Below are 19067 nucleotides of genomic sequence, written 5' to 3'. Positions count from 1 at the left end.
GCTTGATGCATCATAATGTGTGTGGGGGCTGTGGACCAGCAGTGGGAAAGCACGATTCATTTTGTAAGAAATGTCGTCCATCCATTTCTCTCCACAGATACATACAATACAATACAATACAATACAATACATTTATTTGTCATTTGGACCCCGTTGAGGTCCAAACGAAATGCCGTTTCTGCAGCCATACATACAAAACAAAAAAAACCCAAGACCCAACACAATTTACACAAACATCCTTCACAGCGCATCTGCTCCTCGCTGTGAAGGAAGGCAAAAAAAAACATATCTCTCCCCTGCACTCCCCTCTCCCCAGATGCTGCCTGACCTGCTGAGTTCCCCCAGCACTTGGTATTTTGCTCAAGATCCCAGCATCTGCAATCTCATTGCATCTCTCTAAGGTTTACCTCACTAGATTGTTGCCACTTGGCACGGATGTGATTGGCCAAACGACCTCCAGCCACACTAGGACTGAACCCATTGGCCACCCTGCAAGATCTCACAATCAACAACAAGTAGGAATATCTTTTTTTGTGATGGTAACAGGAGGACAAATTTTGATCAGGACCCTGGAAATAAATTGCTCAGCACTTCTTTGCATTGCACCACAATGACTTATGTCCAGACAAGGCTTCGGTTTAAAGTATCGACCGAAGGATGGCACTTCTGATGGTGCGGAACTCCCTCAGAACTGTGCTGGACGCCAGCCCCGGCTGTGGGTGTAAAGCTTCAGGAGGGGGAGCAGAACCCATCATTGTCGGACTGGAACTAACAGAATTGCACAGAGGCACCAACGTTTATATACAAATTATGTCGCAGACAAGGCTTACAGCAGCTGAGTTGGGGGAGTGAGGGGAAAGGTTCAAGTATCGAAGAGAGAGACCGACAGAGAGACAGACAGAGAGAGAGACAGAGAAGAAAGAGAAAGAGAGCAGAGATAGAGAGCGAGCAAGAGAGAGAGGGGGTAGAGAGCGAAAGAGGGGGATAGTACAGAGAGGGAGGAAGAGAGAGAGAGTGCCAGGGAGAGAGAGAGAGAGAGTGCCGGAGAGACAGACAGAGATACAGACAGAGATAGAGACAGAGATAGAGACAGAGATAGAGACAGAGAGGGGGGAGAGAATGCAGAGAGAGGGAAGAGGAACAAGATTCACAGACTGGATAAAGGAGAGCACAATTATCAGCTGGTGAATCTGTGGGATTCTGAATCCAGCATTTGCATCTTCCGGGAGATGTGAAAAACAGATTTGAGGCAGGATGGAAGGGCCATGAACCGAAGGGCCTAGTTTGTCGCGTATACGGGGTACAGTGAAAAGATTTTTGTTGCGTGCGAACCAGTCAGCGGAAAGACGATACACGATTATAATCGAGCCGCCCATAGTGTGCAGATACATGATAAAGGGTATAATGTTTAGTGCAAGATAAAGCCAGTAAAGTCTGATTACAGATTGTCCGAAGGGACTACAATGAGGTAGATAGTAGCTCAGGACTGGTGTCTAGTTGTTGATAGGATGGTTCAGATGCCTGATAACAGCTGGGAAGAAACTGTCCCTGAATCTGGAGATGAGCGTTTTCAAACTTCTATACCTCTTGCCTGATGAGAGAGGGGAGAATGAGGGAGTGAATGACCGGGGTGAGACTCATTCTTGATTATGCCGGGGGACTCAAAGGTCAAAGAAATCCCCATGCGCAAAGACCTTTCCCAGCGAGTCCCAGCAATGTTCAAGTGAACTGGGATTTTCAGGTGTCCCCTACCACCCACCCACCCACCCACAAGGAGGACAACGGGTGCAGTGTGTTGAGCCGCTCCTGCACACATGGTTGCCTCTAATTCCTTGCTCTCCTAATCCTAGATGAGGAGAAGGTCAGACAGCAACAACAACAAAACCACTGGAGGAACACTGTGGGTAAAGCCAGAGGACATAAGTGAAGTCTTAAATTAATATTTCGTTTCTGGCGGATCACTTAGGAGAAAGGCACTTAGTTGAAGGACTCCTAAGTGAAAACAAATGGCATGTATTCATAGAAGACCTCGCCAACGCCCTCTGGAGAATTCAGGAACGACTGTGTTGAAATTTTAGAGCACATTTAGATTAAAAGGGAGGAGGTATTAAATGTCTTGGCACTCAGATTGGGACCTTTGTTCAATCTGATGACCCAACATCAATCTGAATGCAGGTCAGGCATGGAGGGAGATGGACAGACGACATTTCAGGAAGGGTCCCTTCCTCAATCTGTCACAGGTACAAAATCGTGAGTCTCTTGAACAGGGTAGGAAAACAAGAACCGGGGACATAAGTTTAAGGTGGGGGGGGGGGGGAGATTTAATAGGAATCGGAGGGGTAACGTTTTTACACAAAGGGTGGTGGATATATGGAACGAGCTGCCAGAGGAGGAAGTTGAGGCAGGCACAATCATAACATTTAAGAAACGTTTAGACGGATAGGATAGTTTTAGAGGGATATGGGCCAAACACAGGCCAGTGGGACTAGTGTTGATGGGACATGTTGGTTGGTGTGGGCAAATTCAGTGATTCCATGCTGTATGACTCTATGGCTCTCTGAGATACTGCCTGGCCTGCTGAGATCCTGCCGAACTTTGTTTCTCTTCCAAGATTCCAGCATCTGCGGTTTCTCGTTTCCTAAAATTGAGACGCCAATCAAAGGTTGGGACGCTGTCTTGACATGAAAGGTGTAATTTTCTTGATTTGTCATGTTAAGCCATATCTCAAAGAACTCTGTTTCTCTTTAGGACTACCGTATTTCCCAGCAATGAAGACGCTATTTTCTAGAAGCAATGAGGCCTAACACAGGGGCAGCAACCTACGGCCTGTATCAGGCCCGCAGGCGTTTTTTTTTTCAATTCGTTTTCGCAGCCAGTCCCGGGGCACACAGCCGGCCTGGGCGCTACAGCCAGTACCGGGGCAGGCGAGCTGACCTGAGAACTGCAGCCATTCGCGGGGCATGCAGCCGACCTGGGTGTCCCAGCCAAACCTGGGGCAAGCAAGCTGACCTGGGCGCTGCAGCCAGTCCCGTGGCACGCAGGCGAACTGGGAACTGCAGCCAGACCTGGGTTAAGCAAGTTGACCTGGGTGCAACCGCCAGACCTGGGCTCTCTCTCTCTCTCTCTTCCCGTTATGTGATCTCCCTGAGCCAGGAAGTCCCCATCCCTCAGACCTGAACCTTACAGCGCATTGGGGGACAGGCAAAGATGGAGGCTCCCCGGTCCAGATTGCCTCCTTGAAGGAGTTTCACATCTTCCTTTCTACTGACTAAGCCAAACCCTTGATCCTGTCCCACCAGCCTTTTAAAAAAATGTAGCAACTAAAAATGGTGGTGCATCTTCGACGCAAGTGCGTCTTCATTGCCGGGACACACAGTATATACTTCTGAGGTGTGGCAATAAAGGGAGCAGACATTGTTTACGTTGTGTGTAGGAAGGAACTGCAGATGCTGGTTCACATCAAAGGTAGACACAAAATGCTGGAGTAACTCAGCGGGACAGGCAGTGGGTAATATTTCGGTTTGAGACCCTTCTTCAGACTGCATTTTCGTTGTGCTCAGCAGAGGTCCTATGGGAGTGACACAGGAATATTGTTACTGATCTAGCTGCTTCACAGATCCAGCCACCCAGGTTCAATCCTGACCTCAGGTACTGCCAATGTGGAGTTTGCACGTTCTTTCATTAACAAGATGGGTAGCCCCAGGAGCTCTTGTTTCCTCCCACATCCCAAGGGCGTGCAGCTTCTTGAGGTTAATTGGCCCCTGAAATTATACCAAATTTAGTTGGCTGCAGGGGGAATTAGAGTGTGATAGTGATCATGTTGCAGGGTGAGCATGTTGCATGAAAATAAGTGGGGGAACTGGAATGATGGGATTGCTCCGAGGCCTGGCATAGACAATAGGGCAAATAGCCTCCTTGCATGTTGAATGGAAAAGTTTGATCAACAAACTAATCACTGATGCAAGAGTCGACCTGTTACAGTTTTCCACTGGTGAGCAGAAAGTCAGGCTTGGAAATGCACTTACTGCCAGTTTGAGCGTTACATGCTAATTCCACAATTTTTTATTTTTTTTTTGCTGTCAATTTTTGCTCCAGGGTGTAGGATTTCTTGCTGCCGAGCCTGAGTCAGCCTGCCATTTAATTATTGCGGGTGCCAATACAGATTTTCACAAGGAAGCTAATTAAACAGAATCAATGTGGGTTAACTAGCAATACAAAAATGTGTGTTGAAGTAAGTGGTAGGACTCGGTGTGTTCGGTGCATGCTTACAATTTTTGTATACAAAAACAGGAATGTAATGTTGAGGCTCTATAAGGCGCTGGTAAGGCTGCATTTGGAATATTGTGAGCAATTTTGGGCACCATATCTGAGGAAGGATGTGCTGGCTCTGCAGAGGGTCCAGAGGAGGTTTACAAGAATGATCCCAGGAATGAGTAGGTTAACCTATGACGAGCGTTTTGTCGGCACTGGGCCAGTACCCGCTGGAGTTTAGAAGAATGAGGGGGGACCTCATTGAAACATACAGAATAGTAAAAGGCTTGGATAGAGTGGATATGGAGAGGATGTTTCCGCTAGTGGAAGAGTCTGGGACTAGAGGTCATAGCCTCAGAATTAAAGGACGCTCTTTTAGGAAGGAGATGAGGAGAGATTTATTTCGTCAGAGGGCGGTGAATCTGTGGATTTCTTTGCTACAGAAGGACCTGTGGAGGCCAAGTCAGTGGATAATTCTAAGGCAGAGATAGATAACCATATAACCATATAACCATATAATAATTACAGCACGGAAACAGGCCATCTCGGCCCTACAAGTCCGTGCCGAACAATTTTTTTTTCCCCTTAGTCCCACCTGCCTGCACTCATACCATAACCCTCCATTCCCTTCTCATCCATATGCCTATCCAATTTATTTTTAAATGATACCAATGAACCTGCCTCCACCACTTCCACTGGAAGCTCATTCCACACTTGTTCCACATTCATTCCACTCGTTCCACATTTTTTGATGAGTACAGGTGTCGGCGGTTATGGGGAGAAGGCAGGAGAATGGGGTTAGGAGGGAGTGATAGATCAGCCATGATTGAATGGTGGAGTAAGAATGGTGGCATTTTACTCCTATCACATGATGTTATTACCATACTGCACTCACTTGCTACCAAGTTGCACAACTTCATGTAACTGCAAGGCATTCTGAGCCATCGTTGGTTCTGTCTCACTCAGGGCAGTGGCTTTGAAGGACCAACAAATGCATTTACAATCACACAAACAGTACATAGGACAAGCATTGTCCTGTTACATTATGGTGGTGAGGATCTGCAGGATATTATGTAGTTATCACCTAAAACTAATGACTACATAGTGCAAATTCTACATTGTCAGTATATTCCACTCCAGAGCAGTCTGTGGTAAATGCAACATAATAAAATATATAAGAGCAACCTCTCGAGCCTGCTCCACCACTCAGCAAGATCCTACCCGATCTTTAACTTCAACACCATCTTCCCACATCATCTCTATATCACTTACTTCCTCTTGCATCAGAAATCCCCCTCAGCTTTGGATCAATGACTGAGCCTCACAGTCCATCAGCCTGTTTCCACGAGCGTATATATCTCTCTAAAAGCCTCTTAAATACCACTACAATATCTGCCTCCACCACCACAGCTGGCAGCCTCTGTGTTAAAAAAAAAAACAACTTGCCTCGAACATTTCCTTTAACCTTTGCCCGTCTCATTTTATAGCTATTTCCTCTAGTCTCGGACATTTCCACCTTGAGCAACGGGTTCTGACTGTCTACCCTATCTATGCCTCTTAAAACTTTAAAAAGGCATGTGCAACAAATAGTCATTTGTTTAAAATGACCAAATAATCTGTTTAGGCCAAGCACTGGTTAGTACTGACGGTAACTTGATGGTCTGTGTTGTAGGACTCCAATAATCAATGGGCACATCTGTCGTTCCTCTAAATCCCACCCAATCCGTCTGACAAATCCATCAGCTAGGGATCTCCACTGCCATCCTTCATGGAAAGTAGATCCACCTTTTGGCAAGAAGTAGAAAATGCACCAAGGTGTGGTAGCACCAAAGCTCCATGTCATTGCGGCATCTTACCCCTGGTATTGAACTCAATGAGTCCTCTTGTCCCTATTGGGAAATGTTCTCCTATTGAACATTTGCCTTCCTAACTGCCCCTACACCTGCACAGTAGCTTTTCAGTGGCTGGTGTACCCTTTGAATATCAACATTTACCAATCCATCACCATTTACAAAATACTCAGACTTTCTGCTTTTCCTATGAAATACATAACTTTATTCCCCCCCCCCCCCCCCCCCCCCCAATTTATACTCCAGCAGCATCTTGTCATATGGCAAGCAGTAAAAGAAGCAGCTGATTGAGATTCTGCTCGAGGGAGACAATTTGCAGTAAAACAGAACATTTCTGATCTTGAATGAGAGGTAAAATTACAGGTCATTAAAGCATGCCTCGCAGAGCAACCATGAAAGAAAGCCCTTTGAGGGATAAATTGAACTGCTCAAATTAGCAAGACTGTTGTCTGCCTCAGAGAATACAACAATCAGTGACGAATGACCATAAGTTGTCGCTGCAAACAGAATCAGAGAAAATATACATCAAAGTTCACACTCTTATTCAAATATTCAAAACCATTAATAGAGAATAATGACCAACACGCTGGTGAGCTAAACATACCCAAAAATAGCTAATATAGACGCAAAATGCTGGAGCAACTCAGCGGGATAGGCAGCATCTCTGGATAGAAGGAATGGGTGATGTTTCGGGACGAGACCCTTCTTCAGACTCTTCCTACTCCTAAATAGCTACAGCTATGTCTGGCATGGCAGCTCCCCACATAGAGAATGTCCTGCTCAGGGAGAAAGCAGTCCAAGTCTGTGGAAAAACTCAATGACTTGCATGGGTCAATCATTCAGCAGACACAGTAGGTCAAGGAATGGTCTCGACCCAAAACGGCACCTATTCCTTTTCTCCAGGGATGCTGCCTGACCCGCTGAGTTGCTACAGCTTTTTGAATCTATCGTCTATGTCAAAATTCAAACTGTGTTGCATTTGTGGAAGACAGAGCAGGGATGCATTAATCTGACAATTCCGAGTACACTATTGTTAGTTACAGCACCCATATTTTTTTAAGCAGTGACAATTGGATAATGATGACGTTGACAGAGAACCAGGGCCCTTGGACTGGGTGTCCAAAGCTAACCAGCAGGTGTTACGAAGTCACTTTGTATGTTAGCCTTAAAATGCAAAAGGGGATTTGAGGTCAAGAGTAAAGGTGTGGTCCCACAACTAGGATGAGACCACAATAGGACCGTTATCTTGGACACAAAGTGTTGGAGTAACTGCGGGTCAGGCTGCATCCCCGGAGAACATGGATAGGTGACGTTTCGGGTCAGAAACTTTATTTGGTTTAGTTTCATTTATTAATGTCATGTGCACTGAGGTACAGTAAAAAGCTTTTTTGTTATGTGCTATCCTGTCAACAAGAAGACTATACATGATTAGAATCAAGCCATCCACAGTGGACAGGTGCAGGGATAAAGGGTATTTCTTCAGACAGAAGAAGTCCCAACCCCCAAAATGCCCCCTATACATGTTCTTGAATTGAATTGAATTGAATAACCTTTAATAATCCTTTACAGGAAATTACAGTGCCACAACAGCTTCAAGACAGACATAACACCACACATTTCCTCAGATAGCTTCCATACTTAATAAGTTAAAATACAATGAATGAATACTAAAAAAATCCAAAATTATTTTTGTGCATTATAAAACCTTATAGCAGCTGGGATACAAGATTTCCTATATCTCTCAGTTTTGCACGTTGGTGCAATCAGTCTCTGACTGAAGATGCTGCTCTTGATCACCTTCAGGGCGTGGAGTGGGTGAGTGGGGTTGGTCATTGTTGAACCCAGTTTGTTCAGAGTTCTGGCCTCTGCCACCTGCTGGACCGTTAGTTGCTCAGCCCCGACCACTGAGCCGGCCTTCCTGATCAGCTTGTCCAGTCTGTTTTTGTCCGCTATGCGGGCGCCTTCTCCCCAACAGGCCACAGCAAAAAACAGAGCACTGGCCACCACTGAATGGTAGACACTGCACAGTTCTCCAGAGATACTGCCTGACCCGTTGAGTTACTCCAGCACTTTGTGTCCGTTTTTGTTTGCTATCAAGAGAGTGCAGCAAAGCTTCATTAGATTGGTTGCCGGCATGCTGGATGTGTCACATGAGCAAAGTTTGAGTAGGCAAGGCCTCTGCTCTTTTGTTTACGCCTCATCCTGTTTGGTTGTCCGGCACAAAAAGTGATGCTCGCTCATATGAGGAAGTTAGGACAGTGGAAGCAAAGAGGAAATGTATAACATCAAGCACATCATCAACGACAGCGTCTCTACACCTCTGTCACCTGTGTGGAAGGAACTTTCAAGCCCAGATTGGTCTCATCAGCCACTTCTCTGCATGCGGTAACATGGTAGACTGGATGTTGTGGTCTTACTCAAGAATCAGAGACAAACAACAATAGCTCTTAAATTTAGAAGAGAGAGAAGCAACCTCAATGCAGCATGTAAACATTTACTTTAGTCCTCTTGGATTTTGCAAACACAGTGACCAAAGGCGTTGTGCCTTTTGTATCAACAGACATAGAAACATAGAAATTAGGTGCAGGAGTAGGCCATTCGGCCCTTCGAGCCTGCACCGCCATTCAATATGATCATGGCTGATCATCCAACTCAGTATCCCGTACCTGCCTTCTCTCCATACCCCCTGATCCCCTTAGCCACAAGGGCCACATCTAACTCCCTCTTAAATATAGCCAATGAACTGGCCTCAACTACCCTCTGTGGCAGAGAGTTCCAGAGATTCACCACTCTCTGTGTGAAAAAAGTTCTTCTCATCTCGGTTTTAAAGGATTTCCCCTTTATCCTTAAGCTGTGACCCCTTGTCCTGGACTTCCCTAACATCGGGAACAATCTTCCTGCATCTAGCCTGTCCAACCCCTTAAGAATTTTGTCTGTCTCCCGCACTGTCTCCCGTATCAACCGATGAACTGAGTTGTGAATTGTGAACTCCAGAACATTCTCTGCACCCTTTGGTGAATGTGACATTGGACCTCAACAAATCTTCACCTTGTGGTGCCTACAACCCACCCTCTATATAGTAAATGTAAATGTAATCCTCAAAATGATGACAATGCGTGAAATCACAGCTATAGCAGCAAAATGGTGCTCCAATAGTGTGTGCAACAACTCAGTCAGAAAAGTGGAATCATTAGTAAAAGCATTGCCTCTCATGATATTGCACGTACAATGCGAGATTTACAAAGAGTTCACAATGACACCTGCTTCAGTTATCCTTTCCATTATTTAAGTCTGTCTTTAGTCAAGTCAAGTCAAGTCAAGTTTATTTGTCACATACACATACGAGATGTGCAGTGAAATGAAAGTGGCAATGCTCGCGGACTTTTGTGCAAAAGACAAACAACAAACAACCAAACAAATTATAAACACAATTATAACACACAGTTTAGAGTACAGTGTGGAAACGGTCCCTTCGGCCCACCAAATCCATGCTGACCATCGGTCACCCATACACTAGTTCTATGTCCTACACACTTGGAGCAATTTACAGCAGCCTACAAATCTGCATGTCTTTAGAATGTGGGATGAAACCGGAGCACCCGGAGAAAAAACCTAAGATGTCACTGGGAGGACGTACAAACTCTGCACAGATGGCACCTGTGGTCAGGATTGAACACGGGTTTCTGGCGCTGCAAGACAGCAGCTCTCTGCTTCTTATGAAGTTGTAGCAGTGTCAATAACACATTCTGCTGCTGACTGATCCTGCAGTCCCTGGCAGAATGTGTTATCGACACTGCTAGTGGAACCAAACAATTGTTAAGGGAGTGGCCGTGGTTCCCACAAATAGACAGATTGGTTCACACAAAATCAACAAAAGACCAGAATGTCAAACAACCATGATTACAAACCTGCAACTGAAACAAACCACCAACGTTATAATCTGTTGATCATTTGCATGTAATTATCCACAACTATAGTGGATTGCCGCTGGCAGAAATAAATAGTTCTCGTCCTGCAGCAGGTAGTGCTCTTGGCATGATCCTCTCTGTGTATGGCACGGTGTATTGCCAACCGCAAGGACGGATATCGGACCTCAGGTACTGATCAGGTACTGATTCGGGATGATCAGCCATGATGATTTGAATGGCAGTGCTGGCTCGACGGGCAGAATGGCCGACTCCTGCACCTATTTTCTATGTTTGTATGGTTCTACGTTCCTCCATTTAACCAATAAAAAAAGATACAAGGTGCTGCAGTAACTCGGCAGGTCAGGCAGCATCTCTGGAGAACATGGATAGAATTAGCTTCAGACTGATGGTGGTGGGGCGGGGGTAGAATTGTCCAAATTTAGATAACTAATCTACTAGCCCCTTTCCCTTTAACCTCCCTCCCTCTTGTACACAGGGAATAACATCCCTGAGTTTGGCAACACTGTGCTCCAAATGGATTGGCAACAACATTAAATCACGGGCAGGAAACTATTGCACAATGGAATGAAGGGTTGATCTGCCTGTAGCACCAAACATAGTCCAGAACTTAGCAATCACACTGTTGACCTATGTACAAAATGATCAAATTCTATCCATGACATTTAAAATAACCCCAAATGTACCAATTAAGATACACACAAAATAACTCAGCAGGACAGGCAGTATCTCTGGTGAGAACAAATGGGTGGCGTTCTGAGTCGAGACCCATCTTCAGAATATTATTCAATAACAATTATATCCCTAACTGCACCAGGTCCCCCTTGAAGTTTAAAGATGGGAATATTTTGCCACCAACATCTCCTAACAGGCGATAAAATCTTTTGAGTCTCCTCCTCTTCCACTAATGTCAATAGCCAAAAATCTGCAACAAATTCCAAACAGTGGATGGTGTTTTATTTTGGATGTGAGCGGCTCAGGGTTTCAATTAGGAGATTAACTCACCTGGGAGTCACCCATATTGACCCGGCTGGAATCAGACGTTGGTCGCCTGCCTGACGACGGTGGCCCTGTTGCATAGGGACCAAAGCTGGGTAGGTCCCCACGGGCAGAGAGGCTGTTTCCGGAGGAACGTTCTTGCAGTGATAGCTTCCTGTTGGAGAGCTTGGGCCTCGGGCCTCCTTTCTTTGCCACGCTGCACGCGCTCCCGTGGGTGCTGGCAGAGTCCTCCGCGGGGTGACCCACTCCGTTTGTTTGAGCATCTTCTCCCTCCTTTGCTCGGCCCAGATCCTTGACTTCCGAGGGCTGCTTGCCACTGTCCATGTTGGCGGAAGCAGATTCCTCGGAGACCTGCACGGCAGCCACTTGCAGAGCCAGGTCTTCCTGCTGAGGATCTCCAGCGATGTCCGTCTCCATGCCCTCGCGCCCGCAGCTCCTTTCTGCCGCTGACATCACCACGTTTCTCCAACCCAGCAGATGGAAACAACTGCAAATCTCATGAGATTCTCTTTCTTAATAGATATCCCACGTCCTGAAGAGCTGAAATAAAGAAACAATTAGAATGGGAAATAAGGAATTTGGACAAGAACACATTAGAAACATCGAAACATAGAAAATAGGTGCAGGAGTAGGCCATTCGGCCTTCGAGCCAGCACCGCCATTCAAAATGATCATGGCTGATCATCCAAAATCAGTACCCCCATTCCTGCTTTTACCCCATATCCTTTGGTTCCTTTTGCCCTAAGAGCTAAAGCTAACTCTCGCTTGAAACATCCAGTAAATTGGCCTCCACTGACTTCTACAGATTCCACAGATTCTCAACTGTCTGGGTTAAAAAAATAATACTCATCTCAGTCCTAAATGGCCTACCCTTTATTATGAAACTTTCTACAACATCTACCCAACTACAATCTACTTCAGGTAATTGTCATTATTTTATATAACACAGGAGGAGCTATTTGTAGCTTTTAAGTCTATAGTTTAGTTAGTCCCACTACCTTTCTCTTTACCTAAAGGCTCCAACACTGGGGTGGTAAAGAAAGTGAATGATACATTTGCTTTCATTAGTAGGGGCATTTAATACATTTACATTGTTTGTCTACGAATGAATCACGTGATGTTAGTCAATATTAAAAATACTAAATAAATGCACTTTCTTTTAGATGAAAGTTGAACTATGCTGAGTGGACATCCATTTCAAGACCAACACTAAATTTAAAGATTAAAGATGCAGAGTTTAGTACATTTGCAGCAGAATATTTGTTAAGCCTGGCCCAGTGTTGAAATCTCAAAAGGGATTCCATGGGTTTGAAGAGCTAAATTAAGTAAGAGCTTTTAACTTTACACCCTGAAAAAAGTCATCAAGATATGGAATAACAGAAGAAAAACGGAGACGCAAGGAACTGTAGATACAGGAAACTTGAGTAAAGTACAAGTACTGTAGTAACTCAGCGGAAATATAAAAAATATAAAATATATTGTGTCAAAGGGGTTACACTGCTCCCATCAAAAGACAACGTTTCCGGCCGAAACCCTTTTTCAGACTGATCGGGGGCGGGGGTGGGTGGGGGGACAAGAAAGGGAAAAGTAGCCAAAGGCTGGGGGATGGGAGGCGTAGCGGAGGGCAGAGGGATCACAGATGGGGGACAGTAAAGACCCAATGTCTGTCTAGGGCCGTTTTCTTCAAGGTGACTTTTGAACCCAAGCACAGTTTTCACAGGGAACTAATGCTGGAGAATCCCGCTGGAGAAACCAGCCAGCACATCATGGAGCGAAGGAAATAGAGGCAACGTTCCCACCCTTCTTCAGGTACCCAGTGGGTGGGGAGAAAGGGAAAAGGAGGAGTCCGAAACTAAGAAGGGTTTCGGCCCAAAACGTGCCCCCCCAGCCTTCGGGCTATGTCCCAACCCCCACCCCCGATCAGGCAAGAAGGGTTTCGGCCCGAAACGTCCTATTTCCTTCGCTCCATAGTGTTGCACCCGTGAGTTTCTCCAGGTGGAACCTTCGCGAGTTCCCTCTTAAACTCAGTAGCGTTAAAATAGTCCTAGGAATATTTCAAAGATTTGAACATTTTCACAGCTTGGCTGAACCCCCACCACAAAGAGGGCCCACTACATACCCAGATACTAAGAAGAATTCCAACCCCCAATCCCCACCTCCAGTGATGCCAGCAAAGGGTTAACATGTGCTTGCTGAACGGGCCATACTCCACCTCCCTCCTGACGCCAACAGACATGTGGCCAGACAGAGAGGTTTCCCCAGCCAGATGTGCTGCTGCGATTTCTGATCGTTGAAGCTGCTGCCTTACTGTGATTTAACTTAGTCTGGCACCAATAATAAATACACATGCATTCAACCACACTCTTGCGGTTGCAAATTCAAGAGGTTCACATGAAATGTATGAGCAGTGCGACCCAGCCATACAGAAACACCATTTATTGGAAAAAATAATGTAATAATGCCATAATTAAAAACAACAATTCATTAGGCTTTAATACCCAGAAGAATAGAATTCAAAAACTGTGAAAAGATGTTAAAATCCTGGTGAGCCCACACAGGGAGACTGACTGCAAAGAGCGAGTGAAATTGAACAATTAAGACAATCCATGATGATAATCAGTCATTACATACAGAAATGTTTGCTGAAAACCTTTCTGGAATGAAAGAAGCTTACACATTGAGGATTAAATGAGTTATTAGAAGGCAGGGAAAAGCATCCATGGACTGAATAATCGAAGCTCTGTGCACGCTCTGCTAATTGTAACAGCATCTTGCAGACGGAAAAGCCCTGCTGCATCCAAATGGAAAGAAATATCTCCAGTATTACCGTCTAAATTGTGCTTGTGACAAAGATGAGAATACCTAGCAACTGTGACTCCAGCTAATTACAAGTGTTATCTGCTGACAGTAACTTTGCATTGCAATTTCTATCTGCACGGCGCTGTCAATGCCACGATAAATGCAACGTATATCCTAAAGCCTTCGACGTGATATTGCCATGAAGAGATGAAGTCGGGAATTGCAAAGTATTCCAATGACCTTGAGCTTAAGATCTTACCGGGCTTATTCTCCAGCTGGTAGAATAATTAAACACACAAGATCTGTTAGCTCGTGAAGGCACTAATCAGTCTTCAGCTCCTCACGTACAAATGGATTACAGTTCAATTAAAAACATCCTTTAAAATTTACCACCGGCTGAATGTGCAGTAATGGTTTCTGCCTATTGAGAATAATCGCTGTTCTTCAGTGATCAGCCCCAAGAGAAATTAAGCTCAGTAACAATGTCATTTCAGATATATTTAAATGACGAGCATGCTCAAGTGAACCTCTCTATAGAACATAGAAACATAGAAAAATGGGTTCAGTAGGCCATTCGGCCCTTCGAGCCAGCACTGCCATTCAATATGATCATGGCTGATCATCTAAAATCAGTACCCCGTTCCTGCTTTTTCCCCATATCCCTTGATTCCTTTAGCCCTAAGAATTAAATCTAACTCTCTCTTGGTCCAGTTCCTGCTGTGTCTTGTTGACACAAACCAAAAGCTTCCAATGCTCCTGCTATGCCCGTGGCTTTCATCCAATAGCACCATGTGCAGCCACCCCCATGTCACACCTACCCTTCGAGGAGACAATGTCCCAGGTGCCTCATGCCTGCTTGTGATGGGGAACTATAAGAATGCATGGTCCCCGGATTAGTTGCAACATTCAGTTCAGGCCCTGACTGAACTGTATCTTAACCCCAAATCTCCTGACTCTATTATGCGAAAGACAACTAACTTCTCAGACATGAAAGTCTGAATTTTCTTGCAAGATTTCCATCGTACTTGTACCTCACTGCGCTGTATATCAGTTTAACAAAAGGGTCCTGACCGTAATCAAGAGGTGTCCCGACCCGAAGCGTCACCTATCAGTGTTCTCCAGAGATGCTGAATGGCCCACTGAGGTACTTCCAGCACTTTGCCTCTTTTTTTGTAAACCTGCATCTGCAGTTCCTTGATTCTCCTAAACATCCATCCATTTCCCTCCTGAGATGTCATCTGGCCTGTTGAGTACTTCCAGCACTTTGTTTTTAGCTCAGGATTCCAGCTTCTGTGTTTTGGGGGGGTCCTCTCGTACTCTACCCCACTTTATTGTCCATTTGACTTGACTAAAGTTAACTTGACTTGAAGTTGAGGCGATTCCCGGCACCACCAGCCTCTGGAGATAAGGTTCCAGATCAGAGACAACGAAATGCATTGATGATGAAATGATGCTTTATGTGAAGATGTCATCTCTATTTCCGGTCCTTAATTGCCCAGTTGTAATTGTAAAACGGAGTCTCTTGCTTCCGGAGAGAATGGTCCTCAGACAGCATTTGCCATGAAAAATGTAGACAAGCATCATACATTCCTCATCACAAGAGGCCATCAGCTTACATTATCTCCATCATAAGGAGCATTATACTTACACTGACATTTCATTGGGAATTGGTCACACTGGGAGCGGGTGCTGACTCCTAACTCCAGGGGTCTGTCTGGAGATTGGTTTGGTCGGGATTTGGGTGTTGAAGGTGGAGCAATGGTCTATAAATAGGAATCAGACATTCAATATCAGTAATAATAATGAACTGCTGATGCTGGTTTATACCAATGATAGGCACAAAAGGCTGGAGTAACTCAGCGGGTCAGGTTCAGCATCATTGGAGAAAATAGGTGACGTTTTGGGTCGAGACACTTTTTTCAGACATCCAGGTGTATTCAGCCCTCTACCTGAAACATTGTGTTCACCAGCAGACTTTGTGCTTCAGCGTCACATTCTTCAAAGTGCGCAGCCCGGACCTGAAAAGAGGTGTTTGATGTGAGAGTGAATTCCACACATTGTGGTGCGATGCAAAATAATCTCCAGTCCAACAACTTCACCAGTCGGGGTGCCCGCCAGCACAGCCAGCAGCAGCACTGAGACAAAGCCCTCGACTGCTTTGACAGGGAGTCCAGCTGGGAGTGCCACAGTGCTGCCTGTGGGAGTTGCTTTCTTGGTTTCTTGGTCCTCCAAATGGAATTTAAACTGGAGGTGGTACCCCATCTCCCCCCTCCCCCACACCTCTCTCCCCCTCCCCTCTCTGCTTGATGTTAGAGCTGCTGCCTCACAGCTCCAGAAGCGTGGATTCGATCCTGACCTCGGGCGCAGTCCGTGTGGAGTTTGCTCGTTTTCCTTGTGACTCTGTGGATCTTCCCCAGGTGACGCAGCAGTAGAGTTGCTGCCTTACAGCGCCAGAGCCCCAGGTTCGATCCTGACCACGGGCGCTGTCTGTATGGGGTTTGTACCTTCACCCTGTGACCTGCATGCGTTGTCTCCGGGATCTCCTGTTTCCTCGCACACTCTAAAAGATGCACAGGCTTGTAGGTTAATTGGCTCGGTATAATTGTAAATTGTCCATAGTGAGTGTAGGATAGTGTTAATGTGCGGCAATCGCTGTTCGGCACAGACTTGATGGGCCTCTTTCCGCGCTGTTTCTCTAAACTAAACAAAGGTGTTCCAGTTTACTACCACATCACAAGGACTTGCAAGCTGGTAGCTTAATTGGCCGCTGTAACTTGTCCCTGGTGGTAGGTAAGTGATGTAATATTTCTGGGAAGTTGATGGGAAGTTGGGGCCCCAAAGGATTTGTTTCCAGACAGGGTGACTCCGTAATTCTATGGCCCAGCTGCAGCTCCTGATTACATTGCTCCATGAACCCATTGCTATTAGTTAAAAAAAAAACAGCATGGAAACAGGCCCTTCAGCCCACCAAGTCAGTGCCAACCAATGATCACCTGTACACTGGTTCTATCCTACACACTAGGGACAATTTGCAGAAGCCAATGAGCCTATAAACCAGCAGGTCTTTGAAGTGCGGTAGAGAACCAGAGCTCAGAGAAAACCTGTGTGGTCGCAGGAAGAATGCGGAAACCACACAGACAGCACCCGTGGTCGGGATCGAAGCTGGGTCTCTGGCACTGTAAGGCAGCAGGATCTACTGCTGCGCTACCATGCTGCCTCTTTATCAGCAAACACTGCTTCCCCTTCACTGTGGTTGATGGAGCCCTCACCCAGTTCTCCATACTTTTGTCCATACTTCCACTCTCTTCCCACCTCCCCACAGACAGAACAGAGGTAGGGTTCCCTTACTCCTTACCTTTCAACCCCACCTTGGGCACCAGGACCAGCCATATGGATCTGGGGCAGATAGATTTGGAGCAATGGCTCCGAGTGGCACACGTGGCAAGTTGGGCAGTCACCCACCCCAGGGGCACGATGCTGAGTGCTGTCTCAGAGCAAGTAGTCGCACAGACCGCCACAACTCGGAACCGTTTTTCCGCCATACGATTTAATGTGCTTGAACTCATTCACTGTCCCACACACACTGTGGAACGTCCCCCTCATCATGAGCCCATGGCCTACTCTGTTGTTAGGTTGATAATGGATTTCTCCAGCAGACACGAAAATTATCTTAATTATGCCTGTGCGAGTTGAACTACTGTCAGGGAATGCAGCTGATTATTTCCTTGCTACATTTTAACAAAATTACAAGTAAAAACATGAAGGCCTTTGAAATTGTTGACTTATCTTTCAGTTTTACAGTTGTGAAGCGAGATATTGAAGAAAAATGAAGGAAAGCAGTTGAAATGCACAAGGGTGAGGAGTTACCTCAAAATAAATTTGCATTTTAAAATGTTTCTATTTTTTTTTAAATGATGTAAGAACATCAATGTAGATCCATCTTTCATGCATATTAATAAGCTTTTTAAATTGATATGTCAAGATTTGCAAACTATCAGATGCAATTTGCAACCTATCATTTGACAATATAAGCAGAATGCTGCCACGATTAGAGGGTTTCTAATCAAAACTTTCGATTTTACTTTTGTGAGTTTTCATTCCACTAACGATTAAAAAGAGATTTTGGAACCATCCTCTGTCTTAAAATAAGATTTTGAGTAGAAACAGCAAAACACAGGGTCTTAAGCTGATTTTATTTCTTGGACATTAAATAGTCATAAAGCAGAATAATTCAGCAATGGGATAGATTGCTTCACTTCTGCGCTAGTTTATGCCGAGACTTGCTCAAAGGTCCAACCTCTGTGTTAACGCCAAGAATGTTAGGAGCCTTGAAGCTAATAGGGGCAACTATCACAACATGTGAATGAGAATCAGGCAAGCTACTACTGCCTACAGCATGTTTGTTCAAAATATGCTACAACATAATAAAGAAAACTAACCAAGCGCGATATGATCGTATCTCCCCTTCAATGGAAGACATTTAAAGACTGCATGGATGAACTACAAAAATTGTTCATCCCAGTTTGGCAAAAGAATAAATCAGGGAAGGTAGTACAGCCATGGATAACAAGGGAAATCAGGGATAGTATCAAAGCGAAGGATGATGCGTACAAATTAGCCAGAAAAAGCAGCATACCGGAGGACTGGGAGAAATTCAAAGACCAGCAGAGGAGGACAAAGGGCTTAATTAGGAAAGGAAAAATAGATTATGAAAGAAAACTGGCAGGGAACATAAAAACTGACTGCAAAAGTTTTTATAGATATGTGAAAAGAAAGAGATTAGTTAAAACAAATGTAGGTCCCTTGCAGTCAGAAACAGGTGAGTTGATCATGGGGAACAAGGATATGGCGGACCAATTGAATAACTACTTTGGTTCCGTCTTCACTAAGGAAGACATAAATAATTTGCCGGAAATAGCAGGGGACCGCGGGTCAAAAGAGTTGGAGGAATTAAATGAAATCCAGGTTAGCCGGGAAGTGGTGCTGGGTAAATTGAATGGATTAAAGGCCAATAAATCGCCAGGGCCAGATAGGCTGCATCCCAGAGTACTTATGGAAGTAGCTCCAGAAATAGTGGATGCATTAGTAATAATCTTTCAAAACTCTTTGGATTCTGGAGTAGTTCCTGAAGATTGGCGGGTAGCAAACATAACCCCACTTTTTAAGAAGGGAGGGGAGAGAGAAAATGGGGAATTACAGACCAGTTAGTCTAACATCGGTAGTGGGGGAACTGCTAGAGTCA

The 19067-nt window shown here is 45.2% G+C and overlaps 1 protein-coding gene across 2 annotated transcripts in view; it reads right to left on the bottom strand.

Moving 5' to 3' along the window:
- Positions 1-19067, bottom strand: part of camkk1a (calcium/calmodulin-dependent protein kinase kinase 1, alpha a) — a 111957-nt gene that overhangs the window by 47893 nt on the left and 44997 nt on the right. For both annotated transcript variants that reach the window (XM_055657831.1, XM_055657832.1), the window contains exon 3: positions 11033-11566. In XM_055657831.1, the coding sequence (XP_055513806.1) occupies positions 11033-11479 (447 nt within the window). In that variant the 5' untranslated portion in view covers positions 11480-11566. The remainder of the gene's footprint in view (positions 1-11032; positions 11567-19067) is intronic.

Source organism: Leucoraja erinacea, chromosome 28 (genome assembly GCF_028641065.1).
Source record: "Leucoraja erinacea ecotype New England chromosome 28, Leri_hhj_1, whole genome shotgun sequence".
NCBI lineage: Eukaryota > Metazoa > Chordata > Chondrichthyes > Rajiformes > Rajidae > Leucoraja > Leucoraja erinaceus.
Note: the sequence above shows the minus strand (reverse complement) of the source record. Positions and strands in the feature narration are given on the sequence as shown.